The sequence below is a fragment of the Nyctibius grandis genome, chromosome 2 (assembly GCF_013368605.1).
Source record: "Nyctibius grandis isolate bNycGra1 chromosome 2, bNycGra1.pri, whole genome shotgun sequence".
Classification (NCBI taxonomy): domain Eukaryota; kingdom Metazoa; phylum Chordata; class Aves; order Nyctibiiformes; family Nyctibiidae; genus Nyctibius; species Nyctibius grandis.
In genome coordinates, this window is record NC_090659.1 from 21,396,995 (window position 1) to 21,420,603 (window position 23,609).

The window sequence follows — 23,609 nt, forward strand, 5'->3', positions numbered from 1 at the left end:
CGGCGCCCCAGCCTGGGAGAGAGGACACGCGACGTTGCGGCTCCGCGCAGCCGCCACCTTGTTCCCAGACCAGCTGATGCTGATGCACGAAGCCAAGGGAGCGGCCCGGGAGCGACCGGCCGGCCGGCAGGCCGCCGCCCCGACGCTTCCCCTGCAGCCCCGCTGCCCCGGGGCTTCCCTTCCAAACCCGCGGCCGGGCGGGCCGCCGGCGGGGAACGGACGCAGGGCTCCGGGGCGCCCGGCCCTGTCGCCAGACCGCGCCGCCAGGGGGCGCTCGGCGCCCGGGCCCGGCTACCAGGGTGTACCATTTTCTCGCGGGGGACGTCGCGGATGACCCTCTCCGGGCCGTAGCGCTCACCGAGACTGGCAGTCTTCCCTCAGTGCTTGGCAGCGGGTAAAGACGAGAGCGGCCACAGCGGGGCGGCGACGCCCGGAGCCCTCTTCCTGCATCAGTCTACGGGCTCCCACCTCCCCGCGCTGTAAGCAGTGGTATCGCCCCAGCTGCGGGCTGCGGCGCGGCCCTGGCGGAGCGGGAGGGGCTGTGGGGTTTTTTTTTGGCTCCCTGGTGTTACCACAGAGACTGCGGGGTGCCGCCCCCCCCGCCCCGCGCCCGGCTGGGACACGTCGCCGCCGCCGCCCCGGGAGGTCTGCGGGCCCCTTCCCAGGTACGGGGGCAGCGGGAGGTGAGAGTGCCGCCGCGCCCGGGCTCGGCGTTTGGGGAAGGGCGGCGGGGATACGCGCGGGCGTCTGGGGGTGGCGCGGCGGGGGCTGTTGGTGGCCCGGCCAAGGGGGCGGCGCAGCTCGCCGCCGGCGGGGGAGCCCGCCCTGTCATCGCCGCTGCCGCAGCCGGCACGGCCTCGCCGGTCCCCGCCCGGCAGGTGAGGCTGGAGGGAAGCTGCGGCGGAGACCCGCCGTCCGCGGGGAGGGGTGTCCCGGGGAGCCCCCGGCCCGTTCCCGCAGGGCGGGCCCTGAGAGGGGCCCCGTTCCCACCGCGGCCGGGCCTGCCGCGGGGCTGCGTACCCCCCGGGGGCCTGCCGAGCCGCAGCCGGGCTCTGGAGCCATCAGCAGCCGGCGGCGGGGAGCGGGGCGGGGGGGAGTGTGCTGCCCGCGGAGGCTCCGGAGCCCGGGGAGGCAGCGCCTCGGCCCTTGGGATCAGAGGGAAAGCGCCCGCCTCGTCAACCTGTCTTAGAATCATAGAACGGTTTGGGTTGGAAGGGACCTTAGAGATCATCTAGTTCCAACCCCCCTGCCATGGTAAGGGACACATTCCACTACACCAGCTTGCTCAAAGCCCCATCCAGCCTGGCCCTGAACACTGCCAGGGAGGGGGCATCCACAACTTCTCTGGGCAACCTGTTCCAGTGTCTCACCACCCTAACAGGAAAGAATTTCTTCCTAAGATCTAATCTAAATCTCCCCTCTTTCAGTTTAAAACCATTCCCCCTCGTCCTATCACTACATGCCCTTGTAAAAAGTCCCTTTCCAGCTCTCCTGTAGGCCCCCTTCAGGTACTGGAAGGCTGCTAGAAGGTCTCCCTGGAGCCTTCTCTTCTCCAGGCTGAACAGCCCCAACTCTCTCAGCCTGTCTTCATAGGAGAGGTGCTCCAGCCCTCTGATCATCTTTGTGGTCCTCCGCCGGACTCGTTCCAACAGTTCCATGTCCTTCTTATGTTGGGGGCCCCAGACCTGCATGCAATACTCCAGGTGGGGTCTCAGGAGAGCGGAGCAGAGGGGCAGAATCACCTCCCTCAACCTGCTGGCCACGCTGCTTTTGATGCATCATCGTTTTGATGATGTCTTGAGACAATGCTGGGAGTTAATGCGTAACTATTAACGTCCCCATTGACTGGGGAAGTTTGTGACCCGGGATTTGGAAGACGTGCCTGAAGGTCACTGGCAAGTGGCTTTTGTTTTGTTTTTAATCTTCCTGCCTTTGTATATAAGCACAAATACAATCTATTGGCCATATTTAAATTATTGGATTTTTTTCAAACCTTGCTGACATCTAACAACGTACGTACATGGACATCAATACACACTAAATCGTTAAGTCCATCACTGCTTTTCTAGGCGGGAATACACTATTCACCTGTCTTTTGACAGCAAAGTCGAAAGAAAGTGTCTTCAGAACTGAGTAAGACAATTTTTCCCCCCAGTTGAAGTTTTATTAGTTGGTTTTTTTTTTTCCCTTGAGTAGTACGTTCTATTTTACCCTTGGAACCTAATTACATTTTACTTAAGTAGACGAGGTTTTAATGCTATGAGAATGCTTTAAGACTTGATTTTCATAGAGTATTTAGAATATCTTTAAGTGCTGTGGGTAATTTTTTTGATTCCTGTTCTCTAAGTGGGTTCTTGCAGGTTTATTGCATTTATAAATGAAGAAATTTGATGTGTTCTGTCAGCAAAACAGCTGCCCGATTCTAATTGATCTGGACAAATCTCTTATTTATCAAGGTGGCAGCACTCTGGACTTGGCAGAGAGCTGCTAGGATACTTCCTAGCTTGTGCTTGGTTCTGAGGAGTATGAATACAATCCAGTAGTCCAATGATTAAGGTACTTATGTGAGATGAGGGAAAATTTCTTGCCCTGCTTGTTTTTGAGGCAGTGTCTATATCAGATTATTTGTAAATTTTTGCTGACAGTATATTGCAGGTTTGCCACTTTGTTAGGTTTTATGGGAGGGTTGACATTTTTTTAAAATCCTTGTTGGAGCAAGGATAGCTGTATCCCAGATGAATGTTATACCCTGCAAGGCAGTGGGTTTTTTTTACTCTCTCTGCTGTGAGAAGCACATCATACATCCTGGTGAAAACAGAAAATTAAACCTTTACTGTAGCAAAACAAACAAACAAAACCAACCAACTAACCAAACATGGCCCTGATGACATTGTGTGAGAATACTTTTTTTTTTTCCATAGAGGCGGGTCTAGGTTGGATGACATAGAGTGATTGTATCACCAATGGCTGAATCCTACTATCAGGGAGTACAAAAGTGGCTTAAACCTTCCTTAAAAATCATTTCTCTTTTGTGGGTGCGTCTGGCATTTTTCTTTTTTTTGAGATTTTGCTACCAAAATCTTGGTGTAGTTATTGTTGTTTATTAAAGTTAATGGACGATACACAGTTGTTCCACTGATTATTTTTTTTAAAGTGCTGTGAGAGTTGAGCTGCTTTAAAAGAATATAGAAGACTGCTTAGATTTATTTTTGTGTCCTAACAGTAGGAAAATGAAAGCAGACGTCTTTTAGAAACATTATAAAATGTTTTGTTATAGGACTGTGCTTTCTTTTGTCTATCAGTGATATAGCACAGATTGACCTAAACCTTGCATTCCTAAACCTAAGCATCTCTCTAGAAGAATATTTTTATGTTAGCTAACAGGAGAACTAGTGTCACAGCTAGCATAGGAATGAAGGTATGATTTTTCTGTATGTAAAATCCAGCCATGCCTGTTTATCCTTTTTTGTGTTTTGCTTTTTTAATCTAAATGTGTTGCAGAATATGAGAAAATCAGGTCTGAATAACTTATTTTTCCTTCATAAAAATATACGGAAACTTTTTGGTGAAATAAAGCAAGATTTGAATGCATGCCTTGACGATTTTGCACAGCACCTTAGTCTTGTACTTCAGCATCTGCTGCTGACAAGTTGAGATGCAGAGTTCTGAGGGCTCCTTCTGCTGTGTGCTGAGAGGCCCTTTAATGGGATTCCTCTAGAAAGTTGAATTTTGATATGAAATGTTTCACATTCCACGGCTGCAGGTAAACTTTCAAAACACTGCACAGGTGATAAGTTATGAAAACTATTTACTTCTCCCTAACTCCTTGTCAGCACTTTGACTTTTTATAATGAGAGCTTATATTCCTTTCCTTTGTTATTGTGTGAGAGATCCACATGCATGGAAGGAAAAAATGTGTTTCATAAATAGGAAAATGTGACTACAAAACTTCTAAAACAGGCAGTGGGGAGTTGGAGTCATGCCTGTTAAATTATTTTTAACTTTGTGTTGAAACTTGATCAGATGACCTGTTTATTGTGATCTGTCAGTTCTATATATTTATTGTTATCTTACAGTCCTTTAGGTTTGCTGGAACTTAAATGTGGGTTGTCTTTTTGTAACTGTGTGCATGTTTTAGTTTACCAGGTAATTTCACCTTGCTATGAGAACCGAAGATGGATCCCGAAGAGCAGGAGTTACTTGGTGATTACAGATACAGAAATTATTCTTCAGCGATTGAGAAAGCTTTGAGAAACTTTGAATCATCAAGTGAATGGGCAGATCTTATATCTTCCCTTGGCAAACTCAATAAGGTACAGTGTCACAGGAATATTTTTTCATTTGTTTATTATCTTTGTATTGTTATTAACTGTTCTGTAACTTACAGTATTTAACAAAATTGAAAATTCACTCAAGAAAAATATTAGTTCATAAAGGAGGGGTAATGGAACCAGCTAAGTCAGTATCTTTTACATAAATGTGAGAAATTATGCTAAAACCAACAGAAGTTTCCTTCAAATGGTACTTGTTTTCTTTATACAGCTAAGTTAATTTTGGTTTTTCATCAAAGAAACCCTCAGGATGCTGGTTACTCACTCTAGAGCAGCTAAAAAACAGGAGGTCACAAGTTTTAGTATATAGTCTGAGTCAAAATTTATATTTAAAGATAATATTTACTTGACTATGCCCTTCCCTTGTATTTGGGGAAATAATTGATTTGCTGCTGGTGGTGTCTTTTCTATGACCATGGAAAATATGCTGAGTATACGAAGAAAGAAAAAGTCTTTCACGGGAAAACACCTAGGAAGTGTGTCCTCTCCTCCTGGCCAAGAAACCAGATTGTACGTTGTTTGTGTCCCACTTGGTCTCTTCTAACATAAAGCTCTTCCTGAGTGTACATGGGGCAAGAGTAGTTACAGTCATTAAGGAAGTACGGGTGGGAGGAGGAGACTCCTGCAGAATTCATAAGGAAACATCTGTTGTTACCCAATAGATGCCTCACGTGGCTTTGCTGTTGTTGCTAAGCCTTAATTCTACAGAGTTTTCAAAGGGAAGGAGAATCCATAGAATCATAGAATATCTCAAGTTAGAAGGGACCAATAAGGATTATCAAGTCCAACTCCCTGCTCCTCACAGGAGTACCTAGAACTAAACCATATGGCTAAGAGCGTCATCCAGACACTCCTTGAACTTTGACAGGCTTGGTGCTGTGACCTCTTCCCTGGGGCGCCTGTTGCAGTGGCTGACCACCCTCTCAGTGAAGAACCTTTTCCTAATGTCCAATCTGAACTTCCTCTGATGCAGCTTCATTCCATTTCCTCGTGTCCTATTGCTGGTCGCTAGAGAGATGAGATCAGCATTCCCCTCTCCGCTGCCCGCCTTGAGGAAGTTGTAGGCTGTGGTGAGGTCCCCTCTCAGCCTTCTCTTCTCCAAGCTGAACAAACCAAGTGACCTCAGCTGCTCATTGTAAGTCTTGCCCTTGAGACCTCTCACCATCTTGATCACCCTCCTCTGGGCACACTAATTGTTTGATGTCCTTCTTATATTGAGGTGCCCAAAACTGCACACAGTACTCGAGGTGAGGCTGCACTGGCGTGGTGCAGAGTGGGACAGCCGCCTCCCTCGACTGGCTAGCTATGCTGTGCTTGATGCACCCCAGGACACAGCTGGCCCTTTTGGCTGCCAGGGCACACTGCTGACTTATATTCAACTTGCTATCACCCCAAACCCCCAGATCTCGTTCCATGGGGCTGCCCTCCAGCCTCTAGTCCCCCAATTTGTATGTATAACCAGGATTAGCCCGTCCCAGGTGGCGAATCTGGCACTTGCTCTTGTTAAATTTCATATGGTTGGTGATTGCCCAGCTCTCTAGTCTATCCAGATCTCTCTGTAAGGCTTGTCTACCTTTGGGGGAGTCACAGAATCACAGAATCAACCAGGTTGGAAGAGACCTCAGGGATCATCGAGTCCAACCGTTGCCCTGACACCACCATGTCAACTAGACCATGGCACTAAGTGCCATGTCCAGTCTTTTCTTAAACACATCCAGAGATGGTGACTCCACCACCTCCCTGGGCAGCCCATTCCAATGGCTAATGACCCTTTCTGAGAAGAAATGCTTCCTGATGTCCAACCTGAACCTCCCCTGGTGAAGCTTGAGGCTGTGTCCTCTTGTCCTATCGCTAGCTGCCCGGGAGAAGAGGCTGACTCCCACTCCACTACAACCTCCCTTCAGGTAGTTTTAGACTGCAATAAGGTCACCTCTAGCCTCCTCTTCTGCAGGCTAAACAACCCCAGCTCCCTCAGCCGTTCCTCATAGGTCAGACCCTCCAGACCCTTCACCAGCTTGGTCGCCCTCCTCTGGACTCACTCCAACACCTCAACATCTTTCTTGAAGTGCGGGGCCCAGAACTGAACACAGTACTCAAGGTGCGGCCTCACCAGTGCCGAGTACAGAGGGACGATCACTTCCCTAGACCGGCTGGCTACACTATTCCTAATAGAGGCCAGGATGCCATTGGCCTTCTTGGCCACCTGGGCACACTGCTGGCTCATGTTTAGCTGGCTGTCGATCAGCACCCCCAGCTCTCTTTCCACCAGGCCGCTTTCTAGCCACTCTTCCCCCAGCATGTAGCGCTGCATGGGGTTGTTGTGGCCGAAGTGTAAGACCCGGCACTTGTTCTTGTTGAACCTCATGCCGTTGGTCTTTGCCCATCTATCTAACCTGTCCAGATCCGTCTGTAGAGTCCACAGTTCCTCCTAGTTTTGTATCGTCATCAAACTTAATGTACATTCAATTACTACATCCAGATTATTTATAAAAACATTAAAGAGTACTGGCCCTAAAATTGAGCCCTGGGGAACCCCATTGGTGACTAGCTGCCAGCCTGATATAACCCCATTTGCTATAACCCTTTGAGCCTGACCTGTCAACCAGTTGCTCACCCAGTGTATTATGGACTTGTCTAGCTGTGTGCTGGACAGTTTATCCAGAAGGATACTGTGAGAGTATCAAAAGCTTTGCTAAAGTCCAAAAAGCCCACATCTACTGGCTTCCCTTAGCCAATGAGATGGGTGACCTTGTCATAAATGGAAATTAAGTTGGTTACGCAGGACTTTCCCCTCGTCAACCCGTGCTGGCTATGACCAATGACTGCATTGTCTCTCAAGTGGTTTTCAGTAACTCCCAGAATAACCTTCTTCATAATTTCATCTGAAGTGAGACTGACAGGCCTGTAATTACCAGAGTCTTCCTTCTTACCCTTCTTGAAAACTGGGACAACGTTTGCCAAATTGAGGTTTTTTAAGGCCAGCTGTGTTCTTTCCTCTTCCGAAGAGAGAAGCTGGATATTGCTCTGGCAAGAGGAGTTACACATTTCTGCCTTTGCTGTTTCATCCTGATTCCTGTTGAGCCAATAAGGAAAGTTAGAAGCCTTCAGAATACTTCTCTCAAAAGGGAAAATAAGAAATAATTAGGGTGAGAGATTTCTTACCTGTGGCAAGAGGTAGGCTTTGATCTTTTATCCTGACCTCCAGGAACACACTGAACTGATTAACACCTATCTGAAACTTTTATTCAGGTACAGAATTGCCAAAATATGTAGCAGCATAGTAGAAACCAAGCAAAAAAACTTTTAGGTGTTACATCAGTCCATCTGCTGTGGCATTTTATGGACTTAATCGTTTTAGGAGCTTAAGAATTGGTAGAGCAAATCATTCCCAGTATTCATCTGCTTCTGTCTTTTACATGGAAATAAGGATGATATGTCATGGAAATGTGCCGCTAACAGGAAGATTGTGAAATAACGTGTCAATACCTATTCTCTTAACTCCTATGGTTACCTGGTCTTTTACATCCTAAACCATAAATATTGTTGTTGAGTTCTGTTAGCATTGGGAGGAGGGGAGGTGTTTCTAACATAAGAGCCTAATTTCTTCTACAGTCAGTTCTGAGGGTGAATGAATGAGCAGGGAGAAAATGGGTAGGAGGGAGGAGATCAACTGTATCTCAGTGATAAAAATGTTTTTAAACACTGCACATGGTTATATTCAGGAACCTCAGTGTCAGTAACTGCTGTACAGTGATGCCTATTATTAAGCAAATGTGAAAATGCTAAGAAAGGGAGAGACAAAAGAGGATAAGTAAGTCGAGGATTTTCGAAGTACTTTTCATGCTTCTAGGATAGCATGGAAGATCTCTCTTAATCATATGTTTCTTAAGGATCTTTGTGTTGTTGACATTAATTGTGGGTGTTCTTGCTTATATAGGTGTAATATTTTCTGAGGCTTTTTCTCCTATAGGCAGGCTTCAACAATACTTTGCACTATTGAGTCTCACAAGTTAACACACACTTTATTTCTATAGAAGCTCAGTGGCATTACCCTTTCAATAGAAGGCCTGGAGGAAGCAGCACAGGCTCTTCCTACTTAAAGATGAGGGAAAAAGAATGGAGGGAGCTGATCCAGATCCCTTTGACCTTGGCTGAAACAAGCGATCTTCGAGCTCTTGCTGCTGTTACTCCTGGCAAAAAGAGACAGCTCTGCTACTTCTTTCTGTTACTACTTAGCTACCAAGGATAAACTTAAGGTTGTTTTTCACAGTTTCTCTGTTGCTTTTATCGTTTTAACTGATGTTAGAAGTGCCTTGTAGAACCAGGGAAGCAACAGAGAAACCAGTTGACTTTAATCTGAATGGTCAGCCAAACGGTCAGTTTGTAGATCTAGAAAGATTATTTTTTTGACACTTAAGGAAGATGAGCCTTATCTAACTTCAGATGACTTCAGTGTGGACAGCTTCACCTTGAATCGCTTTTAGGCAGAGAGAGGAATAAGGAGTTTTTGTGGTTGTTGTTGTGACTCATTTAAAGTAGGTCAGATGAACACTGTCCTAAAATTGTATGTGTTTCTCACTGGTTTTATAGGGAGCCTGAGGTGAGTTACTGCAGTTTTGCTCATATTTTTTAGTTGACATGGGCTTCTACGGTTAGGTAAGATGAATCTCCCCTGCAGTGTTCTGAACAGAACTGCACGTACCAAGTGTGAGCACGAGTGGAGAGAAACTATGTTTTCTAACAAAAGCTAGGGTTGGCAGAATTTGCTAACTTATGCTACACCCCAAGTTTGTAAGGGAAAGATTTTTGGGGTTTTAATTTGAATAGTGTGGGTGTTATGCATCATCAGGGTGAAGGAGAAACAGTGGAAAGTAATGTTTATAAAAACTTACAGAAGAATATGAACGGACAGATGCAAATAGGTGGATTAAACAGGCAGTAAATATGGATGTTAATGTTTTAAAGAGTGGCTTCAGATTTGCCTTGAAACTTACTCCTATTCCACTTGCAAATGTCTTTCTCTCTGTGCTTTGCTTCTGCTCAAGCTCTAGTTACTATAAGCCGGTCATTTAGTAGCTGCAGCCTAGGCTGCTCCATGCTTCAGGAAATAGGATTATTCTCTTCTCAGTACTGTTCTTGGATACAGCTTTGAACCATGTTTTCATTGTTATTGCAAATCTGTGTATGTTCACTGTTTGCAAAGCACTGTTTTGTGACTAAGGTTTTCAGATGTTCGGTACAGATTGATGCGTCCAGAATACGGTAATCCTTTTCAATTGTCTTAGTGCTAAAATGTGATCGTGCCATTGCAGATTTTGCCAGCTTGTTCCAATGTTTTAAAAGGATACAACTCTGTGAAGTCACTTCAGTACTTTGGCAGAAAAAAATACTGGGGGAGTTGTCTTGTTAAACCTAGAAATAGGTGGTGGTTCAGCATATGTGGGCTTGTCAGTGAAACAGGTGCTTTTATCATTGTTTTCATATCCAAAATGCTCGTCACTGTCTATTCAGAGTATAAACAGATACGTATATTATATAAAATACATATGAAAGTAGAAGTAGGGGGAACTTCAGGCAATTAAGAGGCTAACAATATTATGAAGTTAGGAAAATCCAAGTGCATAGTTTGCATTAGGGTTTCTGATCCAGGTTACAGGCATATATTTTCTAGAAATTTTAACTCTGAGTGCAGGCAAGCAGTAGATGAGTACACCGTTTGCAAAATGAAGAACTGAGCATAGTAAATTCTGGATTCCACAGCCTGCTTTTGTAAGGAAACTATGGAAGGATGTTTTCAAAAAAGTCTCTGAAATTTACTGATTCATAGAAGAGCACAAAATCTCACTGGGTTTTTGGCAAGTGAATAAACTCCCCTGTTTGTTCATTTAATCCATATATATTAAAAAACAACAGAAAAAAAAAACCAAACAAAAAAACAACCACCCAACCTGCAGCTGTTTGACAAGAATAATGGACAGGATTTTGCCATGCATATTGCCAGAAATAACCTGCACCAACAATTTTTCAACAGTATTTGGATATCAGTGGTAGGGAACTTGCACAGAAGCTTTACCAGTGACTTGCCACTGAGCCTGGCTGGCAGGCCAGTGTCCCTTTTCTAAGTAAGGTGTTCATTTATAATTATTGTTCACCATGAAAACGAAATATTACAACCTTTGAAAAATCAGTTGTTCTAGAGGGATTTATTTTATGCTTACAGCACCGTTGACTTGCTCAGTAATGATAGCAATGTTTGCTCTGAAAGAGCACTTTCACACTGCTTTTTATCCTTGGACATAACACAAGTGTGTAAATGCAGACATTATAAGTTCTTAAAATACTAATTTTTAGTCTCTAGTCTGCAATTTCAAAGTATTTTTTTAAATTTGATTTTCAATAGAAAATAAGTAGGTTACTTTTTGTTCTTCTTGCTTCAAAAACTTGAAGGTGAATATGTTCTCAACCAAACACTTGATCTGTTTGGAGGAGGAGGGAAAAGAGCACAAAAATCATTGCAGCTGCACAACTATTGTTGTTTCAGTAGTAACGCTTGATGTTACAATATGTCTGTTCTAGAGGGGAGAGAAGAGAAGGATTCTTCTGAAATGTGGATCTAATGATCATAGACATTAGTTAGACCAGTTGCTTCATATGAGAACTCTGCCCCAGCTTTATAACTGTTGGCTGAATTACAAACACAAGCACCACTTGCCTTCTGTTGAAGGCAAACCTATCTTTGAGAAGAAGGGAAGTTTTGCCTCTTAATTGCTTTATGGAACTTCACCACACCCAATGCACAAATGCAATGTGCAGGACTATAGGGATATTTTATACATCTTTTTTTTTTTTTCTCCTTTTTTAATATAAGTCCAGCTCCTAGTCTACAGTTTCCTCACAACCATCTTTGAACTTCATGCTGCTATTCTTATGGAAGCTGGAGCTTTCTTTGGAATTTTTTTTTTACTTACTTGGAAAATGAATCAGTGGAAAATGGAATCACAGGCTCTCCTTCTCCCACTCTCCTCCCAACCACTGTTGTCTAAAACAAGAATTATAGTAACCCCTAGTTGAAGATATTCTTGTAAATTGATGTACACGCTGCCTTTTTCTGGAATTCTAGTTATGTAAATAAAAATATTTACTTGATATGCTTGAGTTTTTTATGTCTAGGCAAATTGATCTAACTGATCTCTAGTTGGTGCAAGGACGTCGCGCAGAATGACTTAAACCAGTAACTGTGGAAATGCAAATATTCCTCTTTGTGTGTCTGTGTTGTTTTGAGGCACATGTATACACTGTTGCAAAGAATGGTCTTTCCTTTCTACCTTTTATAGCTCACATTCAAAGAAACTTTGAGCATGCTTATGCATTAGAAAATGTTTAGTGTGTATAATGTGTTCTCTAGTGAGTCATAAAGAAAAAGAACCTGTAAAAAGTTGACAACTGGACATGCACGTGGACACAAATCATTACTTTGCATGTCTCATTTTTTCCTGACTTACTGATTGAAGTGTTTATTCTAAAAGCCAGTGGTAGGTCAAATACCTGTTGGTTTTCTGGGATTATTGATTTCTCGGTGATCCGTGAAAACCAAAGCCTGGGAGGATACATTAAGCGTGGAGTGCTTGCTGGCAGTTTCGGCTTCTCAAGCCAATCCTTACTAGCAGTTCCAGTGATATTTAACACTTCTGCCACCATAACTGCTCCTGTGGAAAGCAGTTGGAGACAAGGAGGAAAAGTAGATCATGGATGGTCTTCAGCCCATATGTAAACAAAGATGGTCAAATTAAGCTCACAGGAATCAAAAGAATAGGTGAATAATAGATAAAGAAATCTGTGAGCAGAGTTGTCCATCTACAGTCGTTAGTGTTGGATTCTGAATGTGGAAGCAATGCTTTGGGATAGGATCTTCATCTGCATACAGTGCCAATGATACCAGGCTTGCTACCCCAACACTTAACTACCTGTAACAGCTGAAATTATAATGGCATTTCAACAGTCCTAGATCTCACAACTGATTCTTTTTTTCCAGTTGTGGGAGCTCAGGATATTTAAAAATCAAGCTTCTTAGCTTTGCCTGTCGGCTCACAGAAACGAGTTAGCATCTGGAAATACGTATATTATTATGTCACTCTTATTTCAATGAACAATTTTAGATCTGTCTGCTAATTAATGTCTTTCAACCCTTTTAAAATTCTTTGAGTACTGCAGTTCTGGGGAAGCTGTTAAGAATCTGAACCTTTCAACGAAGTAGCAGCCAGCTCACCTCTCTGCTGGAATGGCTCTTGGTGCAACCACAGTCTTCTAATATATTGCAGTGTGGTTTAAAATCCCTTGCATCCGCTGGAAGACCAGAGACAACTGCTAACCAGGAACACCTACTCTTGAGAACAATTGTAGTTTGTGTCCAACCGTGTATTTCTTCAACCCAAGTCAGAAAAAAAGACTATGTACTTTTGAGAGGGGAGTTTCATCTCAAAATCATTCTGATGTGATGGGCAGAAACTCTCCTCAGCTTATGTGTGAGGATCAAAATAAATGTATTCAAATATTACTTCCTATACAGACATGTCTTCTGATTCTTTAGGTGAAGCAGTAGAGCTGGCACATGACATGAATGTAGTCTTGTTCTAAGTTAGTCTCACCTGCTGGAATTTGGACATAGGAAGGTTTCAGAGTTACCCAGGAGAAACAGTTAACACTGAGTTACACCTGAATATCCACTATTTGACTCCTAATATACTGGAGTATTTTTTCCTCTTCTGACTTGTGTTTTGATGTTTGAGGGAGGAGAGTTCTTACTTGCTGGTGGAGATTTACTTCACATCCTTAGGAAATTAAATAAGCCAAATGACATTTTTTTATAGGATGTCATTATTTCTGTAATGGATTAGATTCTCTGTGTCATAAACAGTGAATGTTTTCATTTTCCACCTAGTTGATATTTAAATTTTAACTGATAGAATACTAACGTGGTATTTGTTCAATCTTAAGATTGAGAGGAAAAATGTTTACCACTGTCATACTTTTTTGTAATTACCTTCTTTTATATATACAGAGGGTGTGGGCAAATACATACCAACCAATATAAACAGAATGTTTCAAAGTCCAGCTTCCAAGCAGTCTTCAAAGTTGTTGCAAGTATTAAGGTTTTTAATCTTTAATATCGAAATAATATTACTCATGTAATATATGGGTAAATCTCTCAAATAGAAAAGATAACTCCACAAGTATAACCTGGTTTAGTTTAATATGTGAAATATTGCTGTATTCTTGGATTCTAGTTTTTAGTACCTATTAAAATACAGATCTCGTGCTCATAGTGGGGGAGGGAAGGAAGGAAATGAGTTGGCTCTAAATGGCATCTGTACTGTACATATTCCAGAATGGCGTGACATTTCTATTTATTGTTGTTACAAACTCTCAGTCTTTTTCTTCTTGAGTAAATTTTATTTACTAGAAGCTTTTTACTAACAGCTGGTCTCTCAGTTTAGACAGGTCAGCAAATAGGAGAAATAACGCAATAGTAGTCTCATAGATTCTAGCTGCTTATGCTCACCAGCTGCAAAGTCTTAAACAATAAGTTGCGCACACCTGTGAAAGATGAGGGGTTTTACCTCTTCCTCTTACTGCTGATGAGAGTATTCAGCATTCAAGTGAGTGCCGTGATCATTGCTGGACTGTTCTGTTTTTTTTTCTTGGAAATGAGCAAGGAAGGGTTACTTCACTTGTCGGCTGCTTTTTCAAAACCTTTTTTCAGGCAGGATAGAAGAACCTCAAGTTTAAAACAATTAGGTAGGATAAGACCATGACTTAACCTTTGAGGGAGTCAAGAATTTGCCTAATCCTGAAAACACCCCAAATGTCAATCTGCAGTGGAACATCTGTTTGCATTAGCAGGCAGTGATCAAAGGCTAAAGTGTCATTTACTTGGCAGCTTCTTTTTTTAATTGTCTCTGAATTGAAGAGACATACTTACTTACCCTGCTGAAATGCATGCGTGGTTTAAGGAAAAGAGTAATCTTTCCAAAGAAAGGTGCTACAGTTTGTTTTTTTCCAGAGACCTGGCCTGTCTGCAATACTTAGTTAAGTATTTCCTGTCCTGAAGATCTTTTACTTGTACATCAATACAGTGGGTATAGTTAATAAAGCTTACTGAATGTAGCCACACAGCATTACAAATAACTTCTAAGATGTTGTTGTCCCCTTTTTAATCATGCCTGCTTTTGTTGGAAGGTCTTTTGTTTATGTGTCAGCTATACGTGAAATGAAAAATTATGAGGGAAGATAGTTATTTAATTCTTACTTTATTCTCTGTCCTTAAAAGCTGAGATGCTCTTCTTGTCACTTCCCTACTTCCACTGGGGATAGGACAAGGGTACCCTGTCCTGTCCTTTGACTTCTATTTCCAGCCTCTAAGCAAAGTAAGACCAGACTTTTCTAGATTGTTCCTGACTGATTCCATATGAAAATTCAGTTGCAGAATTCTGCTGTTTCAGTGTAACAAAATGCATTTATCAGAGAAAACTCTTGAATACATTTAGTTCTTCTCCGTGTGCTAGTAGGAAACCTTTGACATGCAGTGATCATATACATCTTCTTTTACAGTATAGCTATTTATTCTCATTTCCTTTCTTCCACAGGCTCTTCAGAGTAACCTGAAGTATTCTTTATTGCCAAGAAGGCTGATCATCAGTAAAAGATTATCTCAGTGTTTGCATCCAGCATTACCTAGTGGAGTGCATTTAAAGGCACTAGAAACCTACGAAATAATCTTTAAAATTATTGGGACAAAATGGCTTGCCAAGGATTTATTCTTGTACAGGTACACTTTTCTTTAAAGGTGTATGCTTTCACAGTCTATTTTAATTGACTAACTTTTTTTTCTCATATTTTTTTTCTTTTTTCTTTTTTTTTTTTTAAAAAAAAAAAAAAGCTCTGGTTTGTTTCCTCTGCTGGCAAACGCAGCAATGTCAGTGAGGCCCGTTCTCCTTGGTTTGTATGAGAAATACTTTCTTCCTCTCCAAAAGTCCCTCCTGCCTGGTCTTCAAGCCTTTGTAATTGGACTGCTGCCTGGATTGGAAGAAGGATCAGAAATTTATGACAGGTGAGTACTAATATTAATTTAGAAGCAATATACAGTATTTTGCTTTCCTAGGGAATTCTCAAGAAATTTCTGTCAGCTCTCCTATATAGAAGGCTTGATAAAAGAGCTTCTAAAGGTGGAAGAATGGTGGGTCCCTGAAAGACGCAACAAATAGTGCTAAAGCAGAAAAACTCTTTCCCCTTCTATTTTCATCTCAGGAGAAGAAGAGAAGAGGAAAAGGAGGGTTAAAAATAGATATGCTGAGAGAAAGGAATAAAAACTATTTATTAAACCTCCTTTGAAGTCCTAAATAATTAAGCTGACTCCCCAAACCACTGCTCTGTTGATAAATTCAATTTAAATATTGTAACACGAGAGAGCAGCTGAATTCTTTCCAGTCTTTCTATGGCAAATACTTACCCTCGGGTTCTGAAAACGCAAGCAAGAGGCAACTCTTATAAAATCTATTGTGGAAAAAAGTATCTCTCTCACTTTTGGGTGCCCCTGCCAGTAATGACAATGGCATTCAGTATGATAAAGTCAGAATCAGGAAGTGTACTGAGAAGAGCAGCTCAGCACCCGTTTGTGTAGTGGTTTTACTTCAGTTACTGGTACTGTTTCGTAAGATCTTGTAAGAACTCAACCACTGTAGGTTTCATCCAAATGTCTCTTTGCTTAAAGAGTCACTGAACGTTGCATTGGTAATGTACTTGTTCTCTGTTACCAGTCTGGATATGTTGGCTGTTCTCTCTGCCCTTTTTGAATCACAGAATCAATGTTAGGGATTGGAAGGGACCTCGAAAGATCATCTAGTCCAATCCCCCTGCCGGAGCAGGATTACCTAGACCATATCACACAGGAACGCGTCCAGGCGGGTTTTGAATGTCTCCAGAGAAGGAGACTCCACAACCTCTCTGGGCAGCCTGTTCCAGTGTTCGGTCACCCTCACCGTAAAGAAGTTTTTCCTCATATTTATGTGGAACCTCCTGTGTTCCAGCTTGCACAATCTTAAATAGCTGTGTGTACACTTCAAAAAAAAAAAAAACTTTCTTTCCTACAGCACTAGTTGCTGGGAACTTGAGGGAAGAAAGGGGATCCCTTGGAACTAAATCTCCTGTCTATCTGAAGCCTTTTTAGGGAGACTGAACTTATTTTGAATCTGACTAAATTTGAAGTAGTGAGTCAATGGGAACTGCGGATTAACTTCCAAGATCCGACTTCTGGTTTTATACCTTTTATTCTCTATTCTTGATGGCATTGTTTTCCTCTTTGCCTTGAACAAACAGGCTCACAGACAGGAACTGACCATATATTTCACTGTGAAAGATTTATGCTAAAATTAATTCAATGTTATTTTGTGAAATACAAAAATTACTTGAGAAAGTGTTTCTTTAGTTTACTTACTGTAATGATTCTGGTGCAAGAAAGATAGACCAAGGTATCCTGTTGGAAAACGTATTAGATTAATTTTAAATTCAGCTTCATGAGACACTCTCCACTGAATGTTTTCAGAATCTTCAACATTGAGGACTAACACTAATACATTCCCTGCTGTTCCTGAAAGTGACAGAAGTACTAGCTCAGGTCATGTTTCACCCTAGAAACTATTTCCTTCTTAAACACACACATATGCGTGAGTTTGCACACACACAAAAAATGGAAAAGAAAAAATGGCTTGAGGGCTGCTTTATAAAGAAATGGAAAAGAACATCTGAATGGATTGAGAGCAGCCCTGAGGAGAAGGACTTGGGGGTGATGGTTGAGGAGAAGCTCAACATGAGCCAGCAATGTGCGCTTGCAGCCCAGAAAGCCAACCATATCCTGGGCTGCATCAAAAGCAGCGTGGCCAGCAGGTCGAGGGAGGTGATTCTGCCCCTCTACTCTGCTCTCCTGAGACCCCACCTGGAGTACTGTGTCCAGCTCTTGGGCCCCCAACATAAGAAGGACATGGAGCTGTTGGAGCGAGTCCAGAGGAGCGCCACAAAGATGCCCAGAGGGCTGGAGCACCTCTCCCATGAAGACAGGCTGAGAGAGTTGGGGCTGTTCAGCCTGGAGAAGAGAAGGCTCCAGGGAGACCTTCTAGCAGCCTTCCAGTACCTGAAGGGGACCTACAGGAAAGCTGGAGAGGGACTTTTTACAAGGGCAAGTAGTGATAGGACGAGGGGGAATGGTTTTAAACTGAAAGAGGGGAGATTTAGATTAGACCTTAGGAAGAAATTCTTTCCTGTGAGGGTGGTGAGACACAGGAACAAGTTGCCCAGAGAAGCTGTGGATGCCCCCTCCCTGGCAGTGTTCAAGGCCAGGTTGGATGAGGCTTTGAGCAACCTGGTCTAGTGGAAGGTGTCCCTGGCCATGGCAGGGGGGTTGGAAATAGATGATCTTTAAGGTCCCTTCCAGCCCAAACCAGTCTATCATTCTATGATTCTATGATCATATTGGGGGCGGGGGGAGGGGGTGTCCCTCTTCTGTGCTGGACTTCTTCCTCTTTTCTCACTTCTACATTCCTCACATGAGGTTTTAATTCCTACATCATAGTAAAATACCAGGGTACTGACAGAGTTGCCAAAGCAGAGAATGTGACTTCAGTCATAGGACCTCCAATGTGATTGCCTTTAAACTAGTTTCAGTGTACTAGTCATGTGTGCAATAACTGACAGCATGTCATTCTAACTCATGTTTTTTTTGTTCAGTGACTTACAAATTGAGCCCATTGATTTGTAAGTACAAATACATAGGATATCTTCCAGTTCCCAGACTGATGAAATTGGCTTCCAGAGTCTAGCATCAGCTTAAATTATTTCCAATTCAGCATTGCACACCTCTCACTGTAAATATTTTGCAATCAGAACTGCCGCAGTAATTTGGTCAGAGCTTAATGTTTGCAGATAATTACTGGAAAAGTTTCCAAAGTATGCACAGAAACTGTGTTTCAGTGAGTGTGCACAGTGACAAAGGATTGAGTGGTTTTTGATTGTTTTCGTACAATCAAATGATCGACATCTTCACATGAAAAGGGCAATACTGATAATGCAAAGATGAGGAAATTAAATACTGTCAACTACAATACTAATTCTGTAAATAATTGCCTTTTTATGGTTAAAAACTGAACTAACAAAAATCTGTTTTCTCATGTCAAATATATTTCCATACAGAACAGATGCTCTGCTTGTGAAGCTTTCCTTATTGATGGGCCAAGAAGTGTTCTATGGAGCACTCTGGGGCAGCGTCCTGGTCAGCCCATCCATCAGGCTGCCTGCTTCTCTTTTTGTCGTCAGTCACATCAACAGAGAGCTGTCTGGAAAACAGCAGAAGTACATGCTCGGCACTGATTATAAGCTCACAGTAAGTTCATTACACTCCTCGTAGAACAGTCTTATCTACCATAATACCTGCACACTAGCAGATTGTGCCTTCTCTGTATTCAATTAGAATTACATGCTCCTAAAAATGTTTTGGAGAGAGACAAAGAGAGGCTGATGGAATTGCTTAATACGATTACTTCAGGGGAGCATCTTACCTGAAATATAGCAGAGAATCTCCCATACCGATTTTGGTTAGCCTGCAGAATGCAAGTCTTCTGAAGCCTCTGCAGTTTTTAGTAATCGGTACTGCATACAGCCTTAAAAGACTGACTCCATTTCAAATCAGAAGATAAACCTGACATCTTTTGTCTACTTGTTCTGAATTTGCATTTAAGGTTGAAGACCAGCTTTTCTATAATACAGTACATACAATGTTTAATGTGAACTTCTCAAAGTGTTTGCTGTCCTGGAAGACAATTCTGAAATTTAGTGTCTTTTTATTTTTTCAGTAAAATGGAAATCTTCAGTAGGTAGTAATTTATGTTAAACTTGAGTGATGGAATAACTGCAATGCTCGTTAGAGTACTTTAATATCTGCATTTCATGAGGCTTCACATGCTATCTGATAGCTGGTGACGTTACACTCTGACATTCTGTATTGTTACAAAACCAAGTATTTCATAAGTATTAACGATTCTTTTAACAGTATTCCACAAAACTTTTTTTTAACTCGTTTTGGGGGCAGGAGTTAAATGGCTGAGTAATTATCCTCTTATTTTAAAATATATTGTTCATATGTAACCAAGTTTGCTTTCTTTCCTTCTTGTGATTATTAACAGTGACTGTAGTTTAAATATTATGAAGTAAAACGCCGTTGTGCTTTATTGTCCTTTTACAGATAAAGTCTTTGTGTGTATCAGTGTTGGATTCAAATGTCCTTGTGCAAAGAAACACACTAGAAGTGATTCTTTTCTTCTTCCCATTTTACACAGCTTTGGTAAGAGGACTAGTTTGCTATTGTCGCCTGCGCTCTTTGTGTGGGAAGGTGTCTTCTGTGAAACCAGTCCAGCTCCTACCTCTCTTACTGCCAAATGTCTGACTTTTGTACCTTCAAAGTCAATGAACAGATTTTGGAGTTTCTTGTTTCCCCATTGATTTTAGTAGCAGAGGAGACTCCGCTGCTTCTCACAGTCCTTACAGCTTCAAATGAAGATGTGCTTTCACAGTGAATCTTATGTGTTATTTATTTGGAATGTGCTTGAAGTTTTCAGGCCTGAGAAACTGCATATGGAAAAAATATTGAGCTCCTTTATCAAGTAGGATTTTGGCATTTGGAATTGTCAGTGCTAAACTAAGAAACTTCTGTTAAAGACTAGGAAAGAAAACATTACTTAAACAAGAGCTGTTCCCCATTGTTGCCTAACTTACCTAGTAGTATAGTCAGTATTTTGAAAGTAGCAAGTAATTTTAAGTCTTAAGGCATAACATAATGAAGTCCTTAGTACTTTCAGCTTAACTGTAGCTCTGTACCTCAAATATGAAAACGATCACAATTGTGTCAGATTCCCTTTCTTGAGATATTTAGTATACAAAATATTTGTTGTTGATGGTTTGTTGCCTTTTTTTTTTTTTTCAAAACCATAACATTACCAGTTAAAGAAACCTCATTACCAATTTGACTTGTTTCAGTGTTCATAAACAGCTAAAGTATCTTTGTTTTTCATCCTAGGACTGCAATGAAAGCGCTATTCTATTGCACAGGACTGATTTAGTCTATATTCTGTCAGCAGCCACACAGACATTGTTGAGGAGAGACATGTCACTCAATAGGAGATTATACGCATGGTTGCTAGGTACTGTACAACATCCAGTGATATTCAATATTCCGAATACCTAAGAGGAAAAAAAAATCAGTGCTTAAAAATGTAATATACTTTTTCAGCAGTAGGTGATAAAATGAAGTGTTGTTTAGTTGCCATTTATTAAGTACCTGTTTAATAAAATTAAGCTGAATGCTTTGGCAAAGAGGCCTTCTCTTCGTAGGTGAATTCATTTCACTGTCCTGAATCACGTGATACCTGATGAGTTATTTCTGGTCCTGTCCGCAGTTCATTCTGAAGGGGTTCAGTGGACTGAAAGGAGTGGGGTGCTATTTTAACCTTGCTCTTCTGGAAGTAATAGTCTATTAATTCACACATGGGCTTAATTGTCAAGGAGGGGCTATAAGAGAGCTATAGCTTCTCCCCATCTGCCTCCTTTTAACAGTGTAAGAGGAGGCTAAAAGTGACAGGGCAAGAGCTGCAGCCATGTAGTTGCATGAAGGCTGCCCTTGCTGCCCCCATGTCTGGATCTGGCCTTAGTTTTCATTTATATTCAGTATAGCACATCTGGATGCCTCAAACTGTGTTATGTGGGCTGTCCTTCGGCAGTATGTGAGCTAGTTTCAAGCAAGGTGTTGAAATGACAAAGGTTAAAAATGCAGTGTAATTTCAATATTTGTAGAAATGATGTGTATATGGTGCTCTGTACTGTACTGTTTCTCTGTACTCCTAATGCCTCTGTTTATCTTGTAGGCTCTGATATTAAAGGTGGTACTTTTGCTCCAGACTCAACAACTTCTGAAGACCATGCTATTTATTTCTTTGGAAAATATTCTAAAGATCTTTTGGTTGAGGTTGGTATTCATTGTATACAGATGTATTTATGATCCTTTTAAATGTTAGCACAAACTGCATCCAGAATTGTTCACTCTGCCACTTGATTTGTCCTTCGCTTTCTGTCCCTAAAATAATGTCCTTTTAGTGGTTATATTTTAATCTATCTGAATGCCTGCTGTGCTGTATTTATCCCAGTATTGTATGTGCTTACAATACAAATGGAATCTAATGAAACCAAAAGGTAGCATCTTTTATGAACTACCTGAATTATTTAAAAATGCTTCTCTGAATAAGATCAGCACTTGAGTACAGCTGATGATATGTCATTGATTTGTCTACCCTGTATAGAAAATTGAAGTTCAGTTGTAGTCAGTACTAAACAAAATCAAATTTAGAAACACTTCAGGTCTTAATAAAATGGCAATCTCTCTTCTATGTATAACATTTTGCTGTTTTTTTTTTCACTAGAGTTTGATTGAAATTTTACATCAGAAATTCCCAGACTCTGATACAGAGGAACAGCATCAAGCTTATTTGAAACCCTTCCGCATCCTGATCAGTCTCCTTGACAAACCTGAAATAGGTAATGTTGCGTGTTACTTCTGTTATGACTGCTAACAAGTGTTACTACTTGGTGTTCATCGCCTTTGACAGTAGGACTCAAGACAACACCCTGCACAATTCTTCCTAATTCTGAATATGTGTGTGTTGTGTATTAGTGTGCAGGGAGGGGGCTCTGTTCTTTGCCTTGGACCTGGTTCAGAACGGTGCTCTGGAGCAAGCACCCTCTCCAGGTTATCTCTGGCTCTTCTGCAGAGCACTCCGCTGTGTAGTATGGACATATGCTGGTGAGGGTAACGCTCTTCCATGCCCAGAACTGCCATCTGAGGGGCCAGTTGAAAAGAACCGCTTGTGCTCTACTCTCAGTATTGTGCTCAATTTGTTCCTTGGAGCTTATTCTCTAAAATACTGTCAGGCATCTTCCTGTTCTGTTTTACAAAGCAGCTTCTATCTGGAAACCCACCAGTACTGCTCTTGCCTGGGTTTATTTCCAGTGCTTGGCTGTGCTGGCAAGCCTTCCTATACACTTGCATCATACTCTCGTGACTGTGTTGCTTTTACAGACACTGTAGTCCCACAGGCAGCTAGCCTATGGTGTCACTGCTGCCAAAGTAGGCAGTACCACTTACCTGCAGGTGCTCCAGCTGGAAATAACCTGTTATGGGTGTGGGGAGGTGGGGGTGCCTCTGTCAGTGGCACTGCCAGCTTATGCTGGCCTGACGCTGCTGTGCTACAGTTTGAGACTTCGTGACTGAGCTGTGAAGAATTTCCTCCTCTTCCCTGACTGTCACATGCTTGTCCTGTTGTGTACATGAAGTTGCCAGCACCAGAAGGGTGAGGCTCTGCCGGCCCTTATTTTAAAGGGCAAGTTCTCCTTTCTGCATCAAAAAATTAAGCTGCAATGACTTGACAGATTTTTAGGATTTAATAGTACTCTGTAAGAACCATGTACAGATAAACCTTTGAAATAATATTCTGTGAATCTGACAGGTATGAGAAGCCTATGGACTGGTTAACTGGTATTTGTTAGAAGCTAATAGAGTCTTAACAACTGACTGTATCCCAGAGTGTTGTTCTAGGTATTGTCCTGGGTGGGGATGTGACGTTACCATTGACTAAGCCTGTAGACTTAGAATAAAATTCATGTACTGAGACTAAACACTGGAGTGGCAGTTATTTTTTCAGGCTCCTGTATCTGGTAAGCTTATCCTCTTTCATGGGTCAGGAAAGTCCTTTTAAGCTCATTTTCTGTTAAAAAATTATCAAAGCACTGCCAGGAAAAATGAGGCTTCTGTATTGCTTATCTGACAAATGAATGCTACCTTAGTAGAAGCAGTTGTTAGTCTGCTTAGAAGACAGTGGTGCTAATGTTTCCTTCCACTGGTTTTAGCTGGTTTTTAGCTGTTAAAAAAAAAACAAACTATCACGATTAAAGCCTCTTATATAAAGCATTTTTATTTCCTGACAGAAGTGGTGAAGAAGAGATAATTGACTTTTTTGATCATGGGGTGGGTTATATGGCACCAGCCCTGCTCGAGGCTGGTCTAATAGGGGCAAAAGAATTCTATCCTGTAAGTTGGCAGGGCTGATCGAGAGGGCTTTAAACTAGGCTTGAAGGGGGAGAGGGATAAGACCTGGCTTGCTGGAAATGAGCCTAGGGGTGGAATGCCAG

General features: G+C 42.0%; 1 protein-coding gene across 4 annotated transcripts in view; it reads left to right on the top strand.

The window, feature by feature from the left end:
- Positions 1 to 382: 382 nt before the first annotated feature.
- DOP1B (DOP1 leucine zipper like protein B) overlaps positions 383 to 23,609 on the top strand; it is a 52,425-nt gene continuing 29,198 nt past the window's right edge. For 3 of the 4 annotated variants that reach the window (XM_068417495.1, XM_068417519.1, XM_068417512.1), the window contains exons 1-9: positions 383 to 665; positions 4,139 to 4,313; positions 14,975 to 15,156; positions 15,268 to 15,438; positions 18,570 to 18,759; positions 19,618 to 19,716; positions 20,449 to 20,572; positions 21,293 to 21,393; positions 21,845 to 21,959. In XM_068417495.1, the coding sequence (XP_068273596.1) occupies positions 4,176 to 4,313; positions 14,975 to 15,156; positions 15,268 to 15,438; positions 18,570 to 18,759; positions 19,618 to 19,716; positions 20,449 to 20,572; positions 21,293 to 21,393; positions 21,845 to 21,959 (1,120 nt within the window). In that variant the 5' untranslated portion in view covers positions 383 to 665; positions 4,139 to 4,175. Of the gene's footprint in view, positions 684 to 4,138; positions 4,314 to 14,974; positions 15,157 to 15,267; positions 15,439 to 18,569; positions 18,760 to 19,617; positions 19,717 to 20,448; positions 20,573 to 21,292; positions 21,394 to 21,844; positions 21,960 to 23,609 lie in introns of all 4 variants that reach the window. The other variant, XM_068417504.1, reaches the window with a different exon arrangement.